General features: G+C 40.2%; 1 protein-coding gene across 2 annotated transcripts in view; it reads left to right on the forward strand.

Moving 5' to 3' along the window:
• Positions 1-15,172, forward strand: part of LOC101160989 (zinc finger protein 516) — a 28,575-nt gene extending 13,403 nt beyond the window's left edge. Inside the window, exons 2-6 of one of the 2 annotated variants that reach the window (XM_023960025.1) lie at positions 101-162; positions 1,898-3,348; positions 5,555-6,775; positions 6,905-6,969; positions 14,098-15,172. In XM_023960025.1, the coding sequence (XP_023815793.1) occupies positions 2,049-3,348; positions 5,555-6,775; positions 6,905-6,969; positions 14,098-14,151 (2,640 nt within the window). In that variant the 5' untranslated portion in view covers positions 101-162; positions 1,898-2,048 and the 3' untranslated portion in view covers positions 14,152-15,172. The remainder of the gene's footprint in view (positions 1-100; positions 163-1,897; positions 3,349-5,554; positions 6,776-6,904; positions 6,970-14,097) is intronic. The other variant, XM_011480775.3, reaches the window with a different exon arrangement.
• Positions 15,173-22,564: the final 7,392 nt, after the last annotated feature.

A 22,564-nucleotide genomic window follows, 5' to 3' on the forward strand; every position in this document is an offset into this window, starting at 1 on the left:
TACTTAACTATTAAAAAGCTAGATAGTGCAGGACTTTCTAGTGCTCTGGATTTTGAAAGCAATTCAGACGCCATGCTCACTACTTTTTCTTTTGTTACAGGTGGATATGACGTCATCGATTCAACAAAGTTAAAATGAGAGAAATGGAATATCAATTTCTATGTATGTGAAAACATTATAGATATTGACAATAAAGTTTACTTTGACTTGGTCTAATATGAAATATGAACTTTTTGCAACAATCATTTATGAATCCACTGTCTTCTGAAGATAAAAACGTTGATGATTTATTAAAAAAATATAATTAAATACATTTTTTGGGTAAAAATTGTATTCGCCGATCTAGTGAGCATCGATGTGCACTGGTTTTTCGCAGACACTTCTGGGAAATTTCTGGGCCACTGGATTTTGAAATTATAGATTTGGACAGCACTACAAAATGGCAAACAAACTACCGGTATATGTGGTGAGTAGGAAAGGAATTTGGACACAGAACCAAATTCCAAAAGCGGGTGCCCTAGAAATTTCCCAGAAGTCTTTGTGAAAAACCAGTGTGCATCGATGCTCACTAGATTGGCAAACATAGACCACAATGCATTGCGTTTAATGTATTTTTTTATTTGTATGCATAAATGTATTTTTTAAATAAAGCATTCACATTTTCATCATCAGAACACAGTGGATTTATAAATAGTCGGCGTAAAACGTTCATTTCGATTAAAAAAAACATTGTTTGCAGTGAGCGTGGTGTCCAGATTGCTTTTAAAATCCAGGGCACTACATAGTCTCCCACTATATAGTTTTAAGCTACCTGTACACGTGCAGAGCTGTTTTAGAGTCTGTTCTGAGAGGGACAGACAGGAGGCCAGTGGAAAGATCAGACCGGTGCGATCAGGTTTCCTGGTTTTAGTCAGAACCCAAGCTGCATCGTTCTGGGTAAAATGCAGCCGTCTTACAGCACGTTTGAGCAAAAGTCTAACCTCTGAAAATGGAGGTAGGGGATAGTAAACCCACAATATCTGTCCATCCTTTCTGCTGCACCCCTGTACATTTTCAACAACTTCTAATCTGCAATTACACAGTTTCATATGAATGGGTTTGTATGCATTCTGACATATAATAACATTGGTTTAAAAGAAGCTGATTTCTGTAAATATTTCATAGCTGAGATTTCTGGTCTACATCTGCAGAGGATGACAAGCCAATTTTCATTCAGGGATTATAAGAGATGCCTCATTCCAAGCAGAGGAAAGGGATGGAGGATATAATGCAAAATTTTATGAAATGGAAACGCATTAAAAAGTAAAAAAAGGCCCAGAATGGTGCTCTGGGGTACAAAATGATATTATTGCATGTGAGAAATACTAAGATTTGTCAAGAAAAAATATTTTTATGACTGTTTAAGCGTGTGTAAAACTAAAATGTGTGTAAAACTTCAACCCCCCTTTTTAGCCTAAACTGTTAAATAAAAATGATAAAAATGTTTTTAGAAGGAGAGCAATCCCTTAAAAGTTTGTCTGCAGAATGTTCTCCATTCTTCTGCACAGCTCGAAGTGTTTTTTAGACAAGCAGGATGCAACCCAAAACATTATTTCTGGTCAGATTAGATATAAAAGGTCAACTGAATATTAAAAAAAAATCAAGGGATTAAATAGAAATAAATAAATCAACAATGGAAAGAAACCTAAAACTTCATAAATCCAAACATGTTCTTACTTTACCAGAACTAGAAATTAATTGTACTTTTTGGCTTCTCTATTCTGTTTCTCTGCTGTTTTTGCTGATAAAATGAAGATGAATGTAGCGGAGCTGTTCTATTGGGACATATTTTATGAACTTTTCAAATATATTAAACACCACAAACATAAATAATTCTGAATTTTCTTCTATTTTCCAGGTAGTTTCGTGAGATCTTCAGGATCACAATGGAAACTAGAGCTTTCGTCCTGTTCCTGATGCCTGCTGTGAGAACTTAGTAACGCCTGAAACATCGAGCGATTTAGTTAAAGGATTTTTTTTTCCAAATTTGTGACGTACTGCTAAAAGTGATGGGGACGGAAGAAAAGCAGGCGGAATCCCATAAACACGAACCCGGCACAAAAGCCGATTCGGAGGAAGACATGCCGTCGTGCCACACCTGCGGTGTGTGCGGTCGCAGCTTTCCTCTGCTCAGCTCCCTGTCGCAGCACATGAGAAGACACACCCGGGAAAAGCCGTACAAGTGTCCCTACTGTGAGCACAGGACGGCGCAAAAGGGCAGCTTGAAAGCTCACATTAGGAGCCATAAACTGGGGCTGTTGAACCGTAACGTCAGTGAGAAGGAGCTGGAGGCAGAGCAAGGACAGAGACGGCACGCCGACATTGCAGATGCGGCTGAATTCATCAGCACACCTGACAAAGCCCATAATGTCAACGGGAAGGTGAAGAAGAAACTAACCAAAAAAGACAAGAGGAAAGATGGCGCTGAGCCCGGCCCTTTTACCTGCACCATCTGTGAGCAGGTTTTCCCCCAGTTATTGCTCCTCAAGTCCCACATTAAAAGGCACCATGGTTCCCAGGATCACGGGTGCCGCATCTGTGGGCGCCGCTTTCGCCAAGCGTGGTTTCTACAAAGCCACATGCGCATTCACCGGGCTAAAGCCCAGCTGCAAGGTAACAAAGTCAACGAGCCGCCTGCTACCATTAACGGGGTTCTCCAGGACCCAGCATCCCTCACAAACAAACAGTGCCACTATGAGCTCTGCGCAGGCTGCGGGAATTTCTTCCAGGACCAAAAGACCTTGCGGATTCACGAAAAGCTACATAAACTCAACCAGGGCTTTTCCCAGAATTCAACACATGAAGCTTCTGCTGACATTTCAGACAAAAATGCTGATAAGACACTTTTTTTGGAAAGCCTGCACCTCAAATGTGCTGAGCACAAGGGCAGAACGGAGGAGAAAAGCGTCGCCAAGAGAATTCCTGAACTGGACCCAGTTTGCAGTTACCAAGCATGGCAGTTAGCCACCAGGGGGCGACTGGTGGAGGCCTCGGAGAAATGCTTCGGCTGGGAGGAGAGACTGGCGGATGCAGAGGTAGCTTATGACACAGAGAAGGGAGAATATGTTCCCCTGAAACAGGAGAAGAAGAGGAAACAGAACGACGCCTCCAACTCCAGTGTGAAGAAGAGGAAGTGTGACTCAGGCCTGGAGCCAAATATAGGCAACAGTAAAAGTGGAGACAAGAAGGTTTGCCAGAAGGAGCGGATTGTCTTAAATGGGCTTGGTCATGCGTTTTATGAAGCTCTACAAACGAAGAAGATTAAAGAGGTTCATGTTTCATTCAAGGTCACTGGTGAAGACAAAGAAGGTGAGCTAACATCTTTTAATTAAGACCATTTTTGTCAAATTCAGGTTTTTCTTAATGCTAATTTTTGCCATGATTTACAAACGACTTTAAGTTTTCAATGATTGATGCACGTGAAGATAAAAGTAAAAATACCTAAATGCAAATCAATTTTGAATTTTCTAAAAATGTAACTTCTAGCATTTTGAACTAGTTTTCAAATTTAAAACTTGAACGCATCGCCTCTCACGGAAACAAACATGCGCATTCTGAGTCGTTGTAAAGCCAACAAAACCCCTAAGCACTGACTATCCCTATACCTACAGAAATGATTAATCAAAAAATCAAAATATTAATAGATAGAAATATAATAAGAGATTTAAACAAGTCTTAAATTAGCATGAACTTCTCTGCCTCTGTCACAGCTTTTTTTAACCCATCAACTTTGTTGTTTACATTTTTGTCTCTTTTTAACCCTGTAACCCTTGTGCTATCTTTGGCACTTTACCATTGGGAGTTGGGTCATCTAGAACCACTAGACAGTGCTCTGAACCTTTTTTCTTCAATGATTTGTGATCTTCACTGGTCTCCATAGATTACATGAAATCTTTCCACCTTTATCCACCTTTGTCATGGTAGGGAGAACACGTCAATGTAAGGGTGGGGTCATCTAGGATAGCACAAGGGATAAAGCCAGAGAAGTTGCTTATGACTCCTCCATAACACACTATTTGACATAAAGTAACTCTTCGCCCGGTTATGTGATCAGTGTGAAAGATTTCATATCGCCTTCACACTCATATGAAACACTTAACTTCTGTAAAGTGTTGCTGTATGATGGGTTACGGTAGATAACAGATTGGAAATAGTGAAGCTAGAGCACTGGTTTCTCCTGTGTTGTCAAATTCAATAAGCATGTAGATTTTTGTATTGATGCTCTAAAATTTGAACCCTGGTTTTTCGCAGAGACTTCTGGGAAATTTCTAGGGCTCCTTTCACATCAAGATTTTACACACAATGTGTGTTGGAATAACCCTTGTGCTATCCTATGGGGTCCAGATGACCCCACCCTTCCATTGACGTGTTCTCCCTACCATGACAAAGGTGGATAAAGGTGGAAAGATTTCATGTAATCCATGGACACCAGTGAAGATCACAAATCATTGAAGAAAAAAGGTTCAGAGCACTGTCTAGTGGGTCTAGATGACCCAACTCCCAATGTTAAAGTGCATAGGATAGCACAAGGGTTACAAGCTGTTGGGGTTGCCAAATCACTAAAAAGTTCTAAAGCCAGCCTTTGAGGAATGTTTAAAGAACTCGCAATGTTAAATGAAGGTAACTTAATTGAACTCCTGTTAATTCACTTCTGTGTAGCGTTAGGCTGATGAAGGCTGATGCATAAACGGATTCATTCAATTAATTAAATAGTTCAAGTTGCCATAAGATAGTTTTAGTACATTTAAGGTTTACCATTTATTGCGATTTTCACTGATTTTTGCGATATGGATATTGCACAGCTTGAAATCGCAATAACGATAAATTTTCAGTTAATTGTGCAGGCCTACTATGATGCTCATAAGCTGTTCTGTGTTTCACCAGAATGTGAACACAAACTGGTTTATTGTCAGACAACACTTTCATGGACCGGACTTTAAGACGTTGTGGATAAATACAATAAAATGAATTCATAAAACATTAAATAAAAACAAAAGGTATTTTCTAAGTATAACTCCAGACATGAATCCACTGTGAATTCAACTTTATGTTTAGCAGAGGGGCTCCACAGAATCAACTTTTTTGCTATGAAAAATGAAACACTTCATTGACAGTGTTGCGAGTAAATTGACTTTACAAACACTGGCCCTTCAGAGGCTCCTCCTCAAAAGTTGGGATGTAGTTAAGAAGCTGTCAATAGTGACTGAGTAAATGTAACTACTAAATCCGCGTTCTTTACTGCTTTCAAATCAACAAAAATGATGCCCAAAATGCTTCTAAAAATCCTAATTTTAAAAAGTTCCCCTCATCTTAGTGCTTGGGTGTAGCCTCGTACTTTCTTCTCGGTAGCTTCCTACTCTGAAAACTTTTGAGATGTTGGAATTGATGAAAAAAAATGTTTATTTTAAGGCCGATCTGTTTCTAACACGGACATTAGCTCTGTAAAGAACTGTTCCATGTCTCGGAACAGAACTTCATTTTTCATTCAATCCGTATCTTATGTTCTTACATGCAGGTCAAAAGTCCTACTCTTGTGAGCACTGTGATTTCCACACCGCTGAAGCTTCCCTACTCAGGTCTCATCAGCACACTCAGCATTTGGGTTTCTCCAGCAAACAGAGCCCCGTTTTGAACAACGTGAGCAGAAGTAGCTCCAAATCCTCCAAATACATGGATTACCTCAGGAGCAGGAGCGTGTTGCTCAGTCAGCCATATTGGAATATTTGCACGTATCTTCCTGATCAGGACACAATAAAGGCAAACGTCAAGGTAACGGGCGATGGAGACGTTGCTGCTGATGGTGTCAGTCTTCTGAATCTCTCTTTATCAGTGAGCGGGGACAAGTGTAGCATGAACTGTCCAGTAAAAGCTGAGGACCTTGTGAGGCATCAGTGCCCATACTGTTCCCACAACACTAACTATCCAGAAGTTCTGTGGATCCATCAGCGCGTTTCCCACAAAGTGGACAGCAAAAGCTCGGCAGCACCAAAGTGGGCCCCATGCATGAACAGCATCAAGAGCTCAAAAGCTGGAGCGTGTCAGTGGAGACGTACAGGACCGCCGCCTTTCCTCGAAGGCAAAGATTGCCCATCTTTACCCGGGCCACGAACACAACGCACCTTACCCCCAGGAGTCACAAGCCAAGGCAGCAGCAAGCACTTAACGACAAAGTCCAAGCCCCATTTGAAAGATTCCTGCCCTCTTGATGGGATTCAGCCCTGTGGGAAGGTGTGCCTTCAACCTCAAAGGAAGTCCGGTGAACAAAAGCGAGCAACAGAGGGTAGAGGCAAAGGCTCCAGTCCGCAGGATACGTTGTCAGACAGCTCTAGTCGAGCCAAAAGTGTCCCTAATTTACAGCCTACCAGCAGCTTGAAACACAGAGGAAACATGGCTCCAGAGGAAGGGATCTTCCCACAGGAGGGGTTAGGGTTTATGTTGGCAAAAAACCACAGCGGGACTTCTTCAAACACAGACAGACACTACACTCGCAGAAAGTCGTGTGAATTTTCGTCAGGTCTAAAGGCTCCAGATCTTTGGTCGACCATGAACATGTGGAGGCTGTCAGGAGGCAAGACATATTTAGACCCACTTCTGTTTGCTCAGGGAAATAGTGAATCAACAGGAGAAAGGCCAGCAGACATGGACATTTTCAGCCTCCTGAAGAGCTACAGTCCCCATGATCTGGCAGCTCTTTATCAACACTGGGGCTTCATAGATCCACGACTTGATCCACAAGGTGGGGAGGACACTCTGGTCTGTAGAAGGGCAGGAAAATGCTAACAGAGGCCCTTTTCCATCATAAAACATACAAATGTTGACACAAGATGTTTGATTTCCGTAAAATTGTTCCTTTACTGTTTTACAGCAATGATGCAGCTGAATGGAAGTTTTGGGAATGAAGTCCAGTCTGCCTCCGAAGGTTCTAAACAAGTATGTTCTCTTTCAAAATTCACTCAAACTTGGCTTTGATTTAACCCTCATTTATTGTGGGAGTTTAAAAAAAAATCTGAGATTGGTGAAATTATAGATGTTTCAAGGCTGTAAAACTATTTCTGTCATGCAATTAATTTTTTGAGCAATTAATTATAATGTGCAATTAATTAATCTGTCTTTAATGCAATATTTACTGAGAAAAGCCTTGTTCTGAGGTGTTTTCATTTAAAGTCTTGACATTATTGCGCAGTAAAAGTAGGGCTGAGTTAATGAATCAATCTGAATCGATCCATAAAAGTAGAGATCTTTGATGCTTTTCCTTTTCCGGTGACCTAACGCTATTCCCGTGAGATTTTGTGAGATCAGTCATTGAAACTATGATGGTGTACAGATGTAAAACTGCTAAACAGATTTCAAAATACAATCAGAAGGTTCATGAAGCATTACTAATGTACTCGGATACATCTACAGAGTAATTTTAACATTAACAGCAGTAAAGCCAAAGTCTGCTAGCTTGATGCTAACGTATAATGGAATTTCCCATAGGACGGCTAATGCTAACACTTACATTGCTGACTAAATGGACAGCTTTATGTACTCACAGGCAGGAATATTCCAAACTCTTTTAAGAAAACGTTTTTGTAAAGTAACCATCTGTGGTCTAAAGTACATTTTTTGGCTCAAATATAGCGTGTAATGCTAAACCGTAAGCTCCACCTAGTGGCCAAACTGAAACGCAGGTTTTCTTAACGATCTGCACGTTTTTGTTGGAGCGTCTGCGTTAAATAATACATTTTACAGTTTGTGAACTGTATTAGATTAATATGAATATCTTCTAAAAATATAAATTATTATTTTATTTCTATACAATTATGTGTAAATGTGTAAATTCAAAAGTGAATTGAACCAAGTGAGTTAAAAAAAAAATCGAAAATATTTGGCTGTGGTTAATCAAATCGAATCAGTTTTGGAAATTATTGGTGAAACCCATCCCCAAGTAATAGATCGAAATACATATAAAAAAGTGGCTTTTACAGGGGTTGACATAGCCCAGAAATTTGCACTGGCCCACAGGGCCAGTAGTTTTTGAAACTTACTGGCCCTGCCTGAAAGTTACTGGCCCGACACCGCGCATAGCGGGACCCGCCGCTCCGCAGGTGCTTGCAACTTTAGGGGGGGTCCGGGGGCATGCCCCCCCGGAAACTTTTAATATGGTGCAATTTGGTGCATTCTGGTGACATCACTTATTTCTACACTTTTCAATGACTGAAAATAGACCATGTCAAACTTAAATCTGCTCTAGTCTGTTTCAGATGTTTTGAAGAGAGCACTGCAGTGTAGTAGGTAACACTAGTTCAGAAGTTTTCATGGTGCTTCTAACGGCAAATATCGCAATAAATCATAAACCTTAAATGTGTTAAAACAATCTAATGGCAGCTTGAACCATTTAACGAATCAAATAAATCCCTTAATGCATTTGACCAATCGGATGGACGCCTTCACATTGTTGACCAATCAGATGGAGCCCTGTTATGTTAGATGTTTGTAACCTATGTCAACGTGGGTCATTTGGAGTATAATTTTTAAACTGGGAATGGTTATTTGGTTTATTTTGCTGTTTGTTTATATACCGCAAATTATATCGTTATCGCAATTTTAATCTCTGATATCGCATATCGCGAGTTTTCCTCATATTGTGCAGGTCTAACTGAGATCATTCAGCTAACTAGAAATACTTACTGCTTACAGTGTTGTAAAGAAAAACAAAATTAAGTAGTTTAACATTCTACTGCATTTGAGTCTGAGATTCAGGTATTTGGAGTTGCCTTTGATTCTTTGACATTCAGCTTAACGCTTAGTGGATACAGTTTCATCTACAATGCATTCATTAAATATCTTGCTGTCCATACTACTAATTATACCCATTACTCCATCTAACATATTCCTTTCTATTCCTGCCATGTCTTCCACATCTCTGACATGCTTCAGTCTCTCTTCAGTGACGGTGTCGGATTTATAATCAAATGTAATAATAACCCACTGGCTTGTGCCTTCGTTGTTGCTGTTTAACATTGTTTTGTATTGAATTGTTACATTCAATAAAGTTTGAAAAAAAAAGTAGTGAGCGCGTGCCGCGTGGTGCTCGGCAGTGAAAGCCGAGCGCGTGCAGGCGGGAGAGAAGGAGAAGTGATCAAAGGTTTCCCATAGAAACCCTTGAAGTCTGAACACAGGACTAGCAGAAAAACTAAATTATGAAGACGAGGTAAATCTACACGTTTTCGCAAAATTTACTTTATTGAAAAAGGTGAAGAATGTATAAACCGTTAGATATTTTAGTGGCCCGAGCGGACAAGTGAAAAGTAAAGTCTTGTGGTCCGCACTGCTCAAAAAACAGGACCGGGCCAGCGGACAAATGGCTATGTCGAGCCCTGTTTTACGTTTTGCTAGAACAGATTTCAAACCTTAGTAGTTGTTTTCAGTCTTGAACAATAAGAAAAAACAAAACATCAGGTTCAGAATGCTCTAATTTTACACTTGGCAAACAGTTTTGTGAGCAAACCAGAAGACATTGATCATTCCAAATAAAACTTTTATCTAAAATGAAACGGACACACAAATTTTTAATAAGTAATGTTGAAAAAAAAAGCATCAAGCATTCACTTCTAGTCAGGAACAGGGAACATGGTGGCTGTGGTTTACCAAATGCTTCAGTGGTAGGCAAACTTCTTGGAACAAAGAAGACACATCCCTCTACTTCTATCTATGTGTGTAGTGTTTTTGAATGTTTTACACACTTAATACTGAACACTCGCATGTAGAAGTCTAAAAAGAGATTTTTTTTTAAGCAACTGACATGCAGAGACAGTTTTGTAGTCACAAGGGGGCCTGAGTTTGGGTCTCCCTGTGTCGGTCCCCAGCCCGGTTAAAAGACAGGATTATGTCAGGAAGGGCATCCGACAAAACAAAAAACACATGTGGGGATCAATGAAATGATTGCGGAATAAGCTGAGGTGAACAACAAGATGCAGAAACAGTAACGTTAAAGATTAAAAATAAGATTAATGCAATAAGAAAAAAGCTCATTTGTTTCTTGTCAACTAATTGCAATTAACAAAATAATTTGACACTCCTGTGTAAAACTCTTCACTTTATACACTTTCCTCAAACAGACACATTTTAACACCCTTCTCTCTTATTTAAACTCTTAAAGTTCAAACCTTGATAGAAAAATATGTCCAGTTTTATGAAATCCACAGATTTTTGTATCTCTGAAAAAAGCTGAACACAGTCAGTACAGGAGACACGCCACAGCTCATCAAGACGCAGAACACTCTGCTGTTAAAAAAAAATTGCAAAAAAACAATCCGGGAGATCGCGAAAGGTGAACCGTAATACAGCGAGGGATCAGTGTGATTCCAAATGTTTGAACTAGTAAATCCAGTAATCTAGTAATACACGACACTGGGTTTGTTTGTATTTATGGCCAGTTGAATTTTGTGCACAAAGTGGGTAGAATTGCTGTAACATTTAGAGTCTGGCTGTAGATGACTTCTAGGAATTGAAAAACATTCCTATAGGAAATAACCAAAAGTGTCATATCAGTCTGGTAGTGTGAACATTTGCAGCATAGTCATTACTATATCACACAATATATTCAGAGACACACCGAGCAAAGCTGCATAGAACTTTCCCTCCCATCATTTTTGTCACATGTCATGCTCTAATTAGGAAAACTTCAGTCAGTTAGTGGGGTAGCAGCACCGAAACCCCTCCGTCTTCACCAGCTGTGTCTGTCCGCTCTCCTGTTTGTATTTGTCTGTGTTGACACTGTCTGTCATTCTATGTACACATGTGCCCTCTTATATGTTCCTGTGTCTGTTAGCTCCCACAATTTGGCCATCTCTTCCCACTCGCTGTGCAAGAAAAGCTGACAGGGATGAAGCAAACAAATGATAGGAAGACATGGTTGCCCCCCCTTAGGGTAAAATCCAGCCAGCGTCTCCATATGGTGTGCCTTCAACCTGTCAGTCAGACCTACCCCCAGGCAACTCACAATTGCTCTAGCTTTCTTTTTTCCCCCTTAAAGGAAAGTGCGGACTGCTTTTTAAGATACTGATGGACAGTGTTCCTGTCTGTAAGAGCGCAAATGTACTGATCCGATCAGACCTGCAGGAAAAACAGGAAGAACGAGCTAAAAAAAAAACATTTGTCAAGCTAAAAATAGCCAAATACTTTTCAGTGTCCTCTCTTAACCCTTGAACACAGAAACTTTAGCGTTCTTTGAACTACTGTAACTCTCAAATTGTTTACAAAATTAACGTAATTCCAAAATGCCGCTTTAACCTCATCCGTGGTTTTTGCTTGTAGTGCTTTATCATTCCACTAGGGGCAGCAGAAGGAATTACGCTGATTACGTAAATGATTGAAGAGCTGCGGTAGTTCAAACAACCTAGATTCCTTAGTTGTTACTGGCGACATCTCTGATGTTAAAGGGTTAATAAATGCAGCTTTTTTATGTTTTTTTTACCGGTACGGCTTTAGTCGCCCCATTGTCTACTTCTTTCTAAATAAAGTGTTCAAAAATCAAAAAGCTTGAATACATAATAACACATTCAAATAAATGGATTAAATCAGTAAAATAGTAAATATCATATTTTCATGTACAAAATAATGATAAAATATATTAAAATCAAGAAAGAATTCATTTTAAAATAGGCTAGGCAAGTTTATTTGAATAGCACAATTCTAACAAAAAGTGATTCAAAGAGCTTCACAACACAGCAAAATGCATTACAATCACAATACATAACAGTGCAAAGATTAAAAACATACAGAATCGTTGTAAAATTTACTTTGAAAGAAAAGAAAGAGAAAAGAACATGAACAGAGGTGATTATTTACATGGCTGAACAGGAATGTTTTGAGTCTAGATTTGAATTTTAGTACAGAAGAGGCCTGTCTCACAACCTCAGAGAGACTGTTCCAGCTTTTAGCTGCATAAGACTGAAACGCTGATTCCCTTTGTTTGGTCCTGACCCTGAAGGCCGGTCCCTGAGGTCCTCAGAGTCCTAACATGTAAGCCAGTGCAGAGACCTGAGCACAGGACTGATGTGATGCTTCCTGGTTCTAGTCAGGACTGAAGCTGTTTTACAGCTCATTTGGAGAGGCCAGTGAGCAGGCCGTTGATGTAGTCTAACCTATTGGAGACAAATGCATGAATAAAGGCCCGTTCACACTGGGACGAATTTCGCCGGCGATTTTCGCCGACGTTTAACGCCTCGTGACTAAACAAAGGGCACCAATGAGAGTGTGCACACCGACGCGAAAAAACGCCACGCGTCAAAGCGTCAAAAAAAAAAAAACGCCTCGGGTTCGTTTTTTTTTTTTGACGCCTCGCGTCGAAATCTATTCGACCAATGAGAATGGCGCTTTTGCACACGTGTCTGGAGCTTCTGAAGTTACAGTAAAACACAACTTGGGGGCGCTCAAACACAAAACTTCCTTGCTGAGCACACATCCCAGCGAAGAAGATAGACGCCAAGTAGCGTCTACACTGCCGTGGAGAAATAATGACGGACATTCTAAAATATCACCAAGTAGCACCAGTTGGAGCTACTTGTGCTTGAAATATTCATGTTTTCTTTGTTTGATTCTGACAAGCGCGTAAATACTTGCTCTCTTCTTCTGAGCGAAAAGCGACTTTAAGAAGCGTAAAGTTGCGCAGCGCCACCTTGTGTACAGGAGTATTTCTGTTTACATTAAGCGCCATCTAATGTCAGGGAATGAAATTGCATGTTCGCTCGGCTCATCGTCAGCGAAAATCGCCTGGGTGTGAACACAAAAAACGTGGCGAAAAATGCTGGCGAATAACGCCTGGCGAATATTCGTCCCGGTGTGAACGGGCCTTAAGTATCTCTAGGTCTGGCTTTGACACTATGTTTCGAGTCTGGCAATCTTCTTCAGATGGTAAAATGCTGCTGATTGTACTGACTTGATATGGCTGTTAAAGTTCAGGTCAGAGTCCATGCTTACCCCTTGGTTTCTGACTTGATTTGGAGCTTTTAGAGACAGGGAGTGAAGGTAACTGCTGACACTGTCTCAAAGACCATGACTTCAGTCTTGTCTGGGTTTAGCTGGAGAAAGTTGTTTGGCATCCAAGCACTGATCTGTCGGCCAAATGCTAAACTAATGTGAAAAAGTTAGTTACCAGAAATATCTGCATTTAGACCAAAAACATGCCTTAATGTGAAAAATGTTTACAAGATAGACAAAGTTAAAGTCCCACTCCGATCTATTTTCAAAGTGTTCCCATTAGTCTTTTAATTAAGATAATGCCAATTTTAGCCAAAATCAAATAACCTGTGATGTGTGTTTAAGAACACGCTAAACACTAGTTCTTGAACACGCCCATGGGGTTCACACTGAACAAGCAGGGAGGGACTTCTTCTTTTTCTTTTCTACTATTTCCTAGCTCACGTCCTCCACCTATAGCCGGAAGGGGCTTGATGTAAAATGAGGAAGCAGTGCAAATCCTGTGAATCTTGCTGCAGGCGTTTTTCCCAGCTCTATTGTGATATATGTAATAAGATATACATCTATAATAGATATATGATATACATCTATTCTGATATATAAGTGCCAGCCAGACACACGATCACTTTTCAAACGGTTGGCACTTCTGTGTATACAAGGAGGACGCCATCCATAGATCACTGCCAAATCCAAGTCCCTGATTGGTCAAATTTAAATTTCCTTGCACGTTCAGTAGCCACATGTTTTGCACATAGAGCCTAAAAACTATCCAAAAAGGTTACCTAGCTAAGCATGAACGCAAATGCCCGAAATACCTACGTGTTTCCATGGAGCTTTCTTTGGAAGTGGCGCATTGCTGAAGGCGGTGTGAACAGAGCGTCTGAGTTGTGGGCAGAACTGATGGGGTGAAGCGATCACATCTTTTTCCAACGTCTGCTCCTGATTCATGATTTGAATAGGGAATTACTCAGAAATGCCATTTTTAACTCCATTCTCTTTTAAATGGGTCCTCCATCAGGAGGAAAATGTAAACACTGTTTTCATCATAGTGGGTCTTTAAGCCATTGTGTAAACTGTGTGTTGTCTCCACAGATGAACAGCCACTCCTCCTCTTCATCCTCAGGGTCTCACCATAAAGGCACGTGAAGCATCCCTCTTCACCCGCTGGCACTTGCTCGGACAATCCTGACGGCTAAAAACAAAGAGGTGTGGAAGTCTTGGTCCTGAGGACAGAAGCACTGAACAATTGCACAACATTTGCAAAGAAATGTGAAGAGCCTTTTTTAATTTGTTACATTTGGAATGCATTCTTTTTGTTTGATGAAGGCAGATGTTTGCTAGCAAACTCCCAGAGAGGTTTCAGGACGTTTGATGGAAAAAAGGCCGAATTTTGGTTTGAGAGAACCCCAGCTCAGGCAGACATGAAATGTGAAGGAGTGTTAAGGCGGATTTCCTTAGCTGAAACTACAGAATATAAATGTTTGTTAGCAGCTTATATATCAGTTAGCTCATTTTATTCTAGTAAACACTTATTTTCTTTGTTGTTATTGTACGTTTTCATCGTCGTTTAGCACATTTAAAATTACAGATGGAGTTTTTTTAACTCTCTTACAGAAGGTTGAGTTCCGTCGAGTTCATGCAGATTCAGCGAGGTTAAGTCCTTTGTGCCGTCCCGTCTTTTATCGTTTTTTATCTGAAGCACTAGGAATGGAACAAAACAGTCCATTTCTGTCCAATTTGATGTTGTTTGGCATATTGCATCCACTGTAAGTCGCATGGCTTGTGCTGTTAGTGGAATATCCTTACATTTTCCATGGTTTTGAACTGCTACGTTGAAGCTGTGACTCTGAGAGGGGCCTCGGCGCAATCCTGAAGGATGTCTTGCATGGTTTTCTTGCGGCTGTGTTGTGCCGTGCCAAGAACCAAAGCTCCTGGCTGAGATGCCTTAACCAGTGCTGCTGAAGGGAACCCTGACGGAGTTGCTGCTGCTGCCGGCGCCGCTACCGCTGCTGCTGCTGCTGCCGCCATCTCATTTGTGAAGGGACTTTGGATTTTAACACCCAGACTATTAACCTAACTCAGACTGATGTCATTTCCTGTGTCTTCCCGTGTCAGGAGAAATGAATTTTTTGGAAAAGTGACTCCCACTGTAGAAAATGTTCTTTTTTTTTTTAAATCCAGATGCAGTATTTGTCTCATTTAAACTGCAAAAATCCCCTCCCCCCTACAGCGTGTCGATGATGTAGCAAATTTACGACTTTTTTTTATAGATGTAGTTTGCCGACGTGACAAAAAACCCTTCCACTGAAAAGACGGAAAAATATCTGTTCAATTTTAATTTAATTGTGTGTTTTCTGTTAAAGTAATTGTTTAGCTTGTTCACAATTTAGTTCTAAAGATTTACTGCATTGATCTTTATAGAAAAATAAGCCATGAAATCAATTTTTATGTAAAAACACGAGAAAAAAAACAGAATTTATTACTGGAGTTTCTGTGTAGAACTTGTTCTCATTTTTTTAAAATTAAGATTCATATTGATAGTTTAAAAAACGTGTTTTGTTGGGTTTTTTAGTCGTCTAAACAGTATTTTTCTGTGATGCTGCAGTCATTAAAGGGTTCCACAAAGAGGAAGTGAGTCGTAGATTTTTATGCAAGTCTGAACTTTTATGCAAACGTTGAAGTTTTGTGTTTTTATTGGTTTCATTTTTGTGACATTGTAAACTGTCATTATGTAGCCATTAGAATTTCTATTTTCAGCAGGTCCGGCTTTTTTTTTTTTGAAAAAAACTATTCAAATGTAGTTGTTTGTAGTTGATTTCTATTAAAACAAGTGATTACCACATCATGTCCATTGTGGCATCTTTTTTCTTTGTATTTACCGTATTTTCTGCAGTTGAAGGATAAGTCGCAGGAGCCAAAACATGCATAATTAAGAAAATAAAGACTTTTATCAAATTATAGAACTTAAACTTTAAGTCCAATGCTTCTAAACAAATCCTCAAAGTGTTGCGTAATGCTGCTCTAACACCGAACAAGATTCACGCATCCACTATACGGCAAGTGAAAATGTTACAAATTGACAGGAAAAGTGGTGCAAAGAACAGCCTTTTGGCCATCAGAAACACCGCTTTTATGCACACTGGAACCCTTGTGCTATCTTGAATGACCCCACCTTACATTGACGTGTTCTCCCTACCATGACAAAGGTGGATAAAGGTGGAAAGATTTCATGTAATCCATGGACACCAGTGAAGATCACAAATCATTGAAGAAAAAAGGTTCAGCGCACTGTCTAGTGGGTCTAGATGACCCAACTCCCAACGTTAAAGTGCCTATGATAGCACAAGGGTTAAACCAGGGGGTGTCATACATACGGCCCGCAAGAATGTTTAAAAAAGAAAGCAAGTTTCTAGTCCATTCCTGTGGCGAGTTATGATTTTTTAAAGAAATAACCGAAATGTGCAATTCCGCCACTAGGGAGAGCAAAGGAAAAGCTTAACAGGTGAAACAACATAACTCTGCATGTGCCAAAAACGAAACCTAACAGCTCTGTGTCTGGGTAAGCAGTAGTTTGGTTCCCTGTCAGCTTCATCACTGAAGGATGTTCAGTAGTGACACCCTAATGACCAAAATGTTGTCAAAAAGAAAAAAAAAAGGTTGAAGTGAAGTCCTGAGCTTTCCAGGAAAATGGAAAGCGTTTTATTTGTTAACAGAGCTGAATGCAAACCTGCAAGCTTGGTATGTCATCAACAGGTTGTCCAAGAATATAACATTCAGCACCACTATGAGACTCTCCACGAAGAAAAGTTTCACCATTTGCAGTTAAGAAAAAAAGGATTTAGCAACTATTAGCTGGACCGATAAATAACCATCTGGATTTACTGCAGCCGTGACATCAGTGATGGAGCAGTGACACCTAGCTACCTTATTGCAAACAAGTTGGAGCAAACATCCAAATCATTTTCTGATGGTGAACTTATTGAAAAATGCTGAAGGCTGCAGAAGTCTTGTTTTTCCAAAAAGCAGTCAAACATGAGTCTGTCAAGAATTACGACTCCAGATCCAACATCTCTGAGGAAACATGGGCAGCCATATGAAGGAATCCAGTCATTTATTGTATTTTCAGTCACTATTGATGAAAACACCAACATCACAGATATGTACAGCTGTGCATGTTTATTAGAGGTGTTGAAGAGACGTCACAGTGGAGTTTCTTGAATTGATGGACACAACAACAACTGATGACATAGTCAGCACTCTAGTTACTGCGCTGGACAATTTTGGAGTGAACTGGTCACATTAAGTAATTTTGGTCACTGATGGCGCTCCATCAAAGGTCAGGAAGAAGGCAGGTGTTGCCACAAAATTCAGGCAGAAACCAGGAAAAGATTCTTATAATAATGAATGATAATAATAATGGACTTTTCATTGTGTTTTGCACACTTGAATGACAGTAAATGTGTTTCTGCACAGGGTTTGAATCCTGATATTGACGATCTAGTGAAGTTTCAGAAGAGAAAGGAGGTCATCTCCAAACTCTTATGTTCACAATGTTTGCAAGTTTAATTTAGTGTAATTTTGTCATCGTTTGGACGTTTACATTTTAGGAAGATGTTTCATTTTTTTCTGTAGCCACTCTTGAATTTATTATCAGGATTGCTTCAGTGTCAGATTTAAAATATTCAGGCTGTATAAAATTGAATAAACCAATATTTTTTAAAGTGAAATTAATTTTATTTAAGATCCATTGGCCTCTGTGAATGAATGTGTAATAAGAAATGATTAGGCTACCATGTTGGTTGAGGCATGTTTTCCAATTGGGTAAAAAACAAGAATAAAGCTGTTGTTTTGCCTTTACGCTACTGGTCCGGTCCACTTGAGATCAGATGGGTTGAATGTGGCCCCCGAACCAAAATGAGTTTGACACCCCTGGGTTAAACCCACAGTTTAGAACATAGTTCATGCCCTGTAGTTCATCATCATTCCACTAGGGGCATAGAAAGGCTTTTCCTGCTCATTTAAAAATGGCTGTTTCCTGAAATCTCAAAGTTTGGCTACTTTTCAAAACTTAAGCACACTGTCTCGTGGGTCTAGATGACCCCACTCCCGATGTTAAAGTGCCTAGGATAGCACAAGGGTTAAACCCACTGTTTAGAACATGGTTCATGCCCTGTAGTTCATCATCATTCCACTAGGGGCATAGAAAGGCTTTTCCTGCTCATTTCAAAATGGCTGCTTCCTGAAATCTCAAAGTTTGGCTACTTTTTAAAACTTAAGCACACTGCCTTGTGGGTCTAGATGACCCCACTCCCAATGTTAAAGTGCCTAAGATAGCACAAGGGTTAAAAGTAGCACATAATTCTTGTGTCGTCTCAAGACTGGTAAAAGCAGCGTTTTATCGCGTACAAACTGCACGTCCTAAACGCCATTCTACTGCATTCAAAAATGCTATTTTTCTGGGTCACATGTGGCCGTTAAAAAACGTCTTGCCTGTATAGGAAAGCTGACGACGTAAACACATAATAGTTATTTGTTATAGCCTGGATACAGCTGTACTTCATGTTTTCTCGTGCAGGAATTGTGAGTTTGACACCGGAGCACACACAGCCGATTCTTCTTTGTTAATGTCATTTTTTTTTCTTTTGCTGACATTTTGCAATAGTATTATTTTGATTGTAGTTATTGTTTCTTTTTGATCCCTCTATTCTTCTTTTTTTTTTGCAAATGTGTGTTACATTAATAAACTATTAAAAACATCAAAACAGTCTTTCTTTGTCACAGACAATAGTAATCTCTTTTTTGCTTAATGGGGGAGGGTATGATTGACAGATAATGATCGTGGTGGATTCGGGGAACAGAACTCCACTGTTAGCTTGTATCCTCCGTTTTAGTTGTAGCATCTACACTATATTTTTGTTACTGTTCTGAAGTTGTCCTGTAAACTGTCCTAACACCCCCTCTGGGAGTCCTCTGTTATCTTACACTTGTAAATACTCAAAAGTTACGTTGTATTCAACAAAAATAAACGATAACGATAATGACGATGCGCTACTTTTAAAACAAGCAACAGCAAAAAAAGCGGCATTTCTGATGCCATTTTGTATAAACATTCATTTACTCATTCCTTCATTCTAAACACGTTTCGTCACTTTCAGGTCATGTGGCTGCTGGAGCCTATCCCGGCCATAAATTAGTTCCAAGTTAGCTTAAAATACTGACAATAAAAACAAATAAAATGATCAAATTAAACGTGGGAGGAGCTACCGCCAAGTTTGTAGCTTCATCACTACATGGAAACATTGACTGTACATCTCATTTACAATGCATGAAGACACAGAGGATGTTAAGACATCTGGTTTCTTTATTTTGAAGAACTCTACAAAAGGATTGGTAGTGACGTCTCCATGTCTGGGTTCATGAAATCATTCAGAGTCTTTTCTTACAACGAGCGTTGCCGTCGGCTGCAGGAGCTGCGTCTGAATTACGGCGCCTTCAGCGGTACTTCCGTGTCTCTGTGGTCCCATTTGGTTACTTGCTGTTCTGCATTAGTCAGAGGAAGGAAAAAATAAAAACCAGAATAATAATGTCGCAGTGCAAATAAAAATATACTGACATTCAGGGGAACGATCAGATTCTCCTCCATTTTTGTTTTGGACGGCGCTTCTTCTTTGGTGTCAGAAGCAAATATTGATACACAGATCCACAGTGCCCTCTAGTGGGTGTTAGCGGAAAACCACCACTGAAGGGAAACCTGTTGTTAGTGTGAAAAAAACGAATAAATGAGCCTATTTATGTTTGGGGGGGAAAGAATCACAGACGCCCATAAGTCGCACCTCTGACAAAACTATGCAAAAAACGGTGACTTATACTCGGAAACATACGGTACATTGATTATCCTTTAGTGTCACTAATAACTCTTCAAACAAGCTTGTTGAGTTATTTGGAATGCCATTTCCTTCAACTTTGGTTCATTGTGGAGATCCATCAGCCGCACTTCTGATTTTTCCTTTTTGAAACATCCAAATCAGGTTTACAGACCAATATTGAAACATAGGAGTGCACAAACCAGGAGCCTGACTGGAGGCTTAAGCTCCCATGCCCCATGTCATTGCAGTGTGTAAAAGAGGAAAAAAAAAAGAAAGATTTATAGAAAATTTGCTGTAGCGGTTTCGTATACTGTTCAACAGTTCATCAGAGCGACAGCTATAGGAAAGAAGGGAGGGTGGTTTTGGATCTCTAAAAATGTCAACTTTTGGGTGTTTGGACTTAATTGGACCAAATCAATTACAATGAATTTAGTTTTGAATTATGTTTTTTGCTTTTTGTTCAGCGCCTGGGGCAAATCCAGAAGAGAAATAGTTATCTATATATAAACTACACGGAATCAGTTACGTTTTTGGCGTGTTACATGCCTGGGGATTAGTTCATGGTTACCACAAAAAACTCAAATGGAAAATTTATTAATCTACAACCCTTAACGTTTGAGAACAGTGACGTGATTGAGTTCATAAAGTTGGTCTGAAATATTTTTACTTTCAACTTTTGCAAAAAAGAAAAAGAAAAATGAAATATCTTTTGATTTTTCTTAAACGTTTTGAGTATGGGGGTTCTGGAATGGTGGAACTTGTTCTCACTGACATGTTTTAGTTTAGCTGAGATGCAAAACTTAAAGAAGTTTGTATTTATCATTTATTTATCTTTGTCTATAATGATGCTGCCTTTAACTCAAAAATGGGGGTGGGGGGCACCTTTTTGCTGTCTCCCCTGTAGCTCCGCCCCTGCTATTCAGACATATTTAAAATCATGACTGATGCATGATGGAAGAAAAGCCCCACATAGAAAAACCACAGCCATTTTAACCAAAGACAGGCATTTTCTATTTTCCCCTCTCCTTTGACAGTGGACTCAGTCCATCAACACACAGTTTAAAAACAGGTATGTCCAAAGTCCGGCCCGTGGGCCAAATGCAGCGTGCATTAAAACCTCCTCTGAGCAGGCCCCTGTCATTAAATCAATAATATTCTGCCCCCCAACACTTTCCAAGAACTATGTGTACGCTCAACTGCGTTCCCTTGTGGTATCCTGTGGGGGGTGCTCTGGGAGTATGGGGTCCGGGGAGCCTTACTGAGGGCTGTCCAGTCTCTGTATGACCGGAGTAAGAGTTTGGTTTGCAAAGGTGGCAGTAAGTCAGACCTGTTCCCGGTGCGCGTTGGACGCTGGCAGGGCTGCCCTTTATCACCGTTTCTGTTCATAGTTTTTATGGACAGAATTTCTAGGCACAGCCAGGGGCCGGAGGGGATCTGGTTTAGAGACCACAGGATTTCCTCTCTGCTCTCTGCAGATGATGTTGTCCTGAGCAAAGCTCTCAATTTATCTTTGTTCCAATACTCACCTATGATTATGAGCTCTGGGTCATGACCGAAAGGACGAGGTCCCGAATACAAGCGGCTGAAATGAGCTTCCTCCGTAGGATGGCTGGTTTCTCCCTTAGAGATAGGGTGAGAAGCTCGGTCACCCGCGGAGAGCTCGGAGTAGAACCGCTTCTCCAAAACATCCAGAGGAGCCAGTTGAGGTGGCTGGGGCATCTAGTCCGGATGCCTCCTGGACGACTCCCTGGAGAGGTGTTCCTGGCATGTCCCACTGGGCGGAGGCCCCGGGGAAGACCCAGGACATGCTGGAGAGACTATGTCTCTGCTGGCCTGTGAACGCCTCGGGGTCCCCCCAGAGGAGCTGGAGGAAGTGGCCGGGGTGAGGGAAGTCTGGACATCTCTGCTTAGACTGCTGCCCCCGCGACCCCCCGGTCCTGGATAAGTGGAAGAGGATGGATGGATGGATGGATGGATGGATTTTAACCTTTACATTAAACTACTAAATATAAGTACATATTTAAACGTGAAATTTGTGCTGTGTGATGTGTTTCATCCAGCAAAAATAAACAAAAAGAAAGCATTCCATATTTATCAAAAAAAGATAGATTTCAGAATATTTTTCAACACAACATGAATGAAAAAGAACGTATTGATTTTTACAGGTTTAGTGGGATTTTATTGTGTATATAAACTAAAGTTTGAGCTCATTTTTTCTTCCGTCCACCAGGTGGCGTGCAACATCCACAAATGAACCCCCTTTGAGATTCTTTTCTTTCCAATTCCCATATCTTTTAGTATCCCTTTTGAGCTATTTTATTAAAATAAAAAAATATTTTTCCATGTAATTATCTATCAGTTTATCAAATGTCATAACTGAACAAAATAACTTTTCTTCTATGTTTCTACGCTCTATTTCTAATTATTTAACTCATATTAGCAGTGTGTAAAATCACAGGCATTTATTCTATTCTCCTGTTGAATTTCTAAATAATTTTTATAGTTAAGCTTACTTTTTTTGTGTACCACAGTCCAGATGTGAGTACTTGTATGACTCCAGTGTGTGTGTGTGTGTGTGTGTGTGTGTGTGTGCCTGCATGTCCTTGTCACAGCGTGTTTGTCAGTTTTCTGTCTTTGTGCAATGACAGCATCAGTTTTGCTGCCTGTGAGACATCAGAGATCATGTTCGTTGC

The sequence above is a fragment of the Oryzias latipes genome, chromosome 11, assembly GCF_002234675.1.
Source record: "Oryzias latipes chromosome 11, ASM223467v1".
Classification (NCBI taxonomy): Eukaryota; Metazoa; Chordata; class Actinopteri; order Beloniformes; family Adrianichthyidae; genus Oryzias; species Oryzias latipes.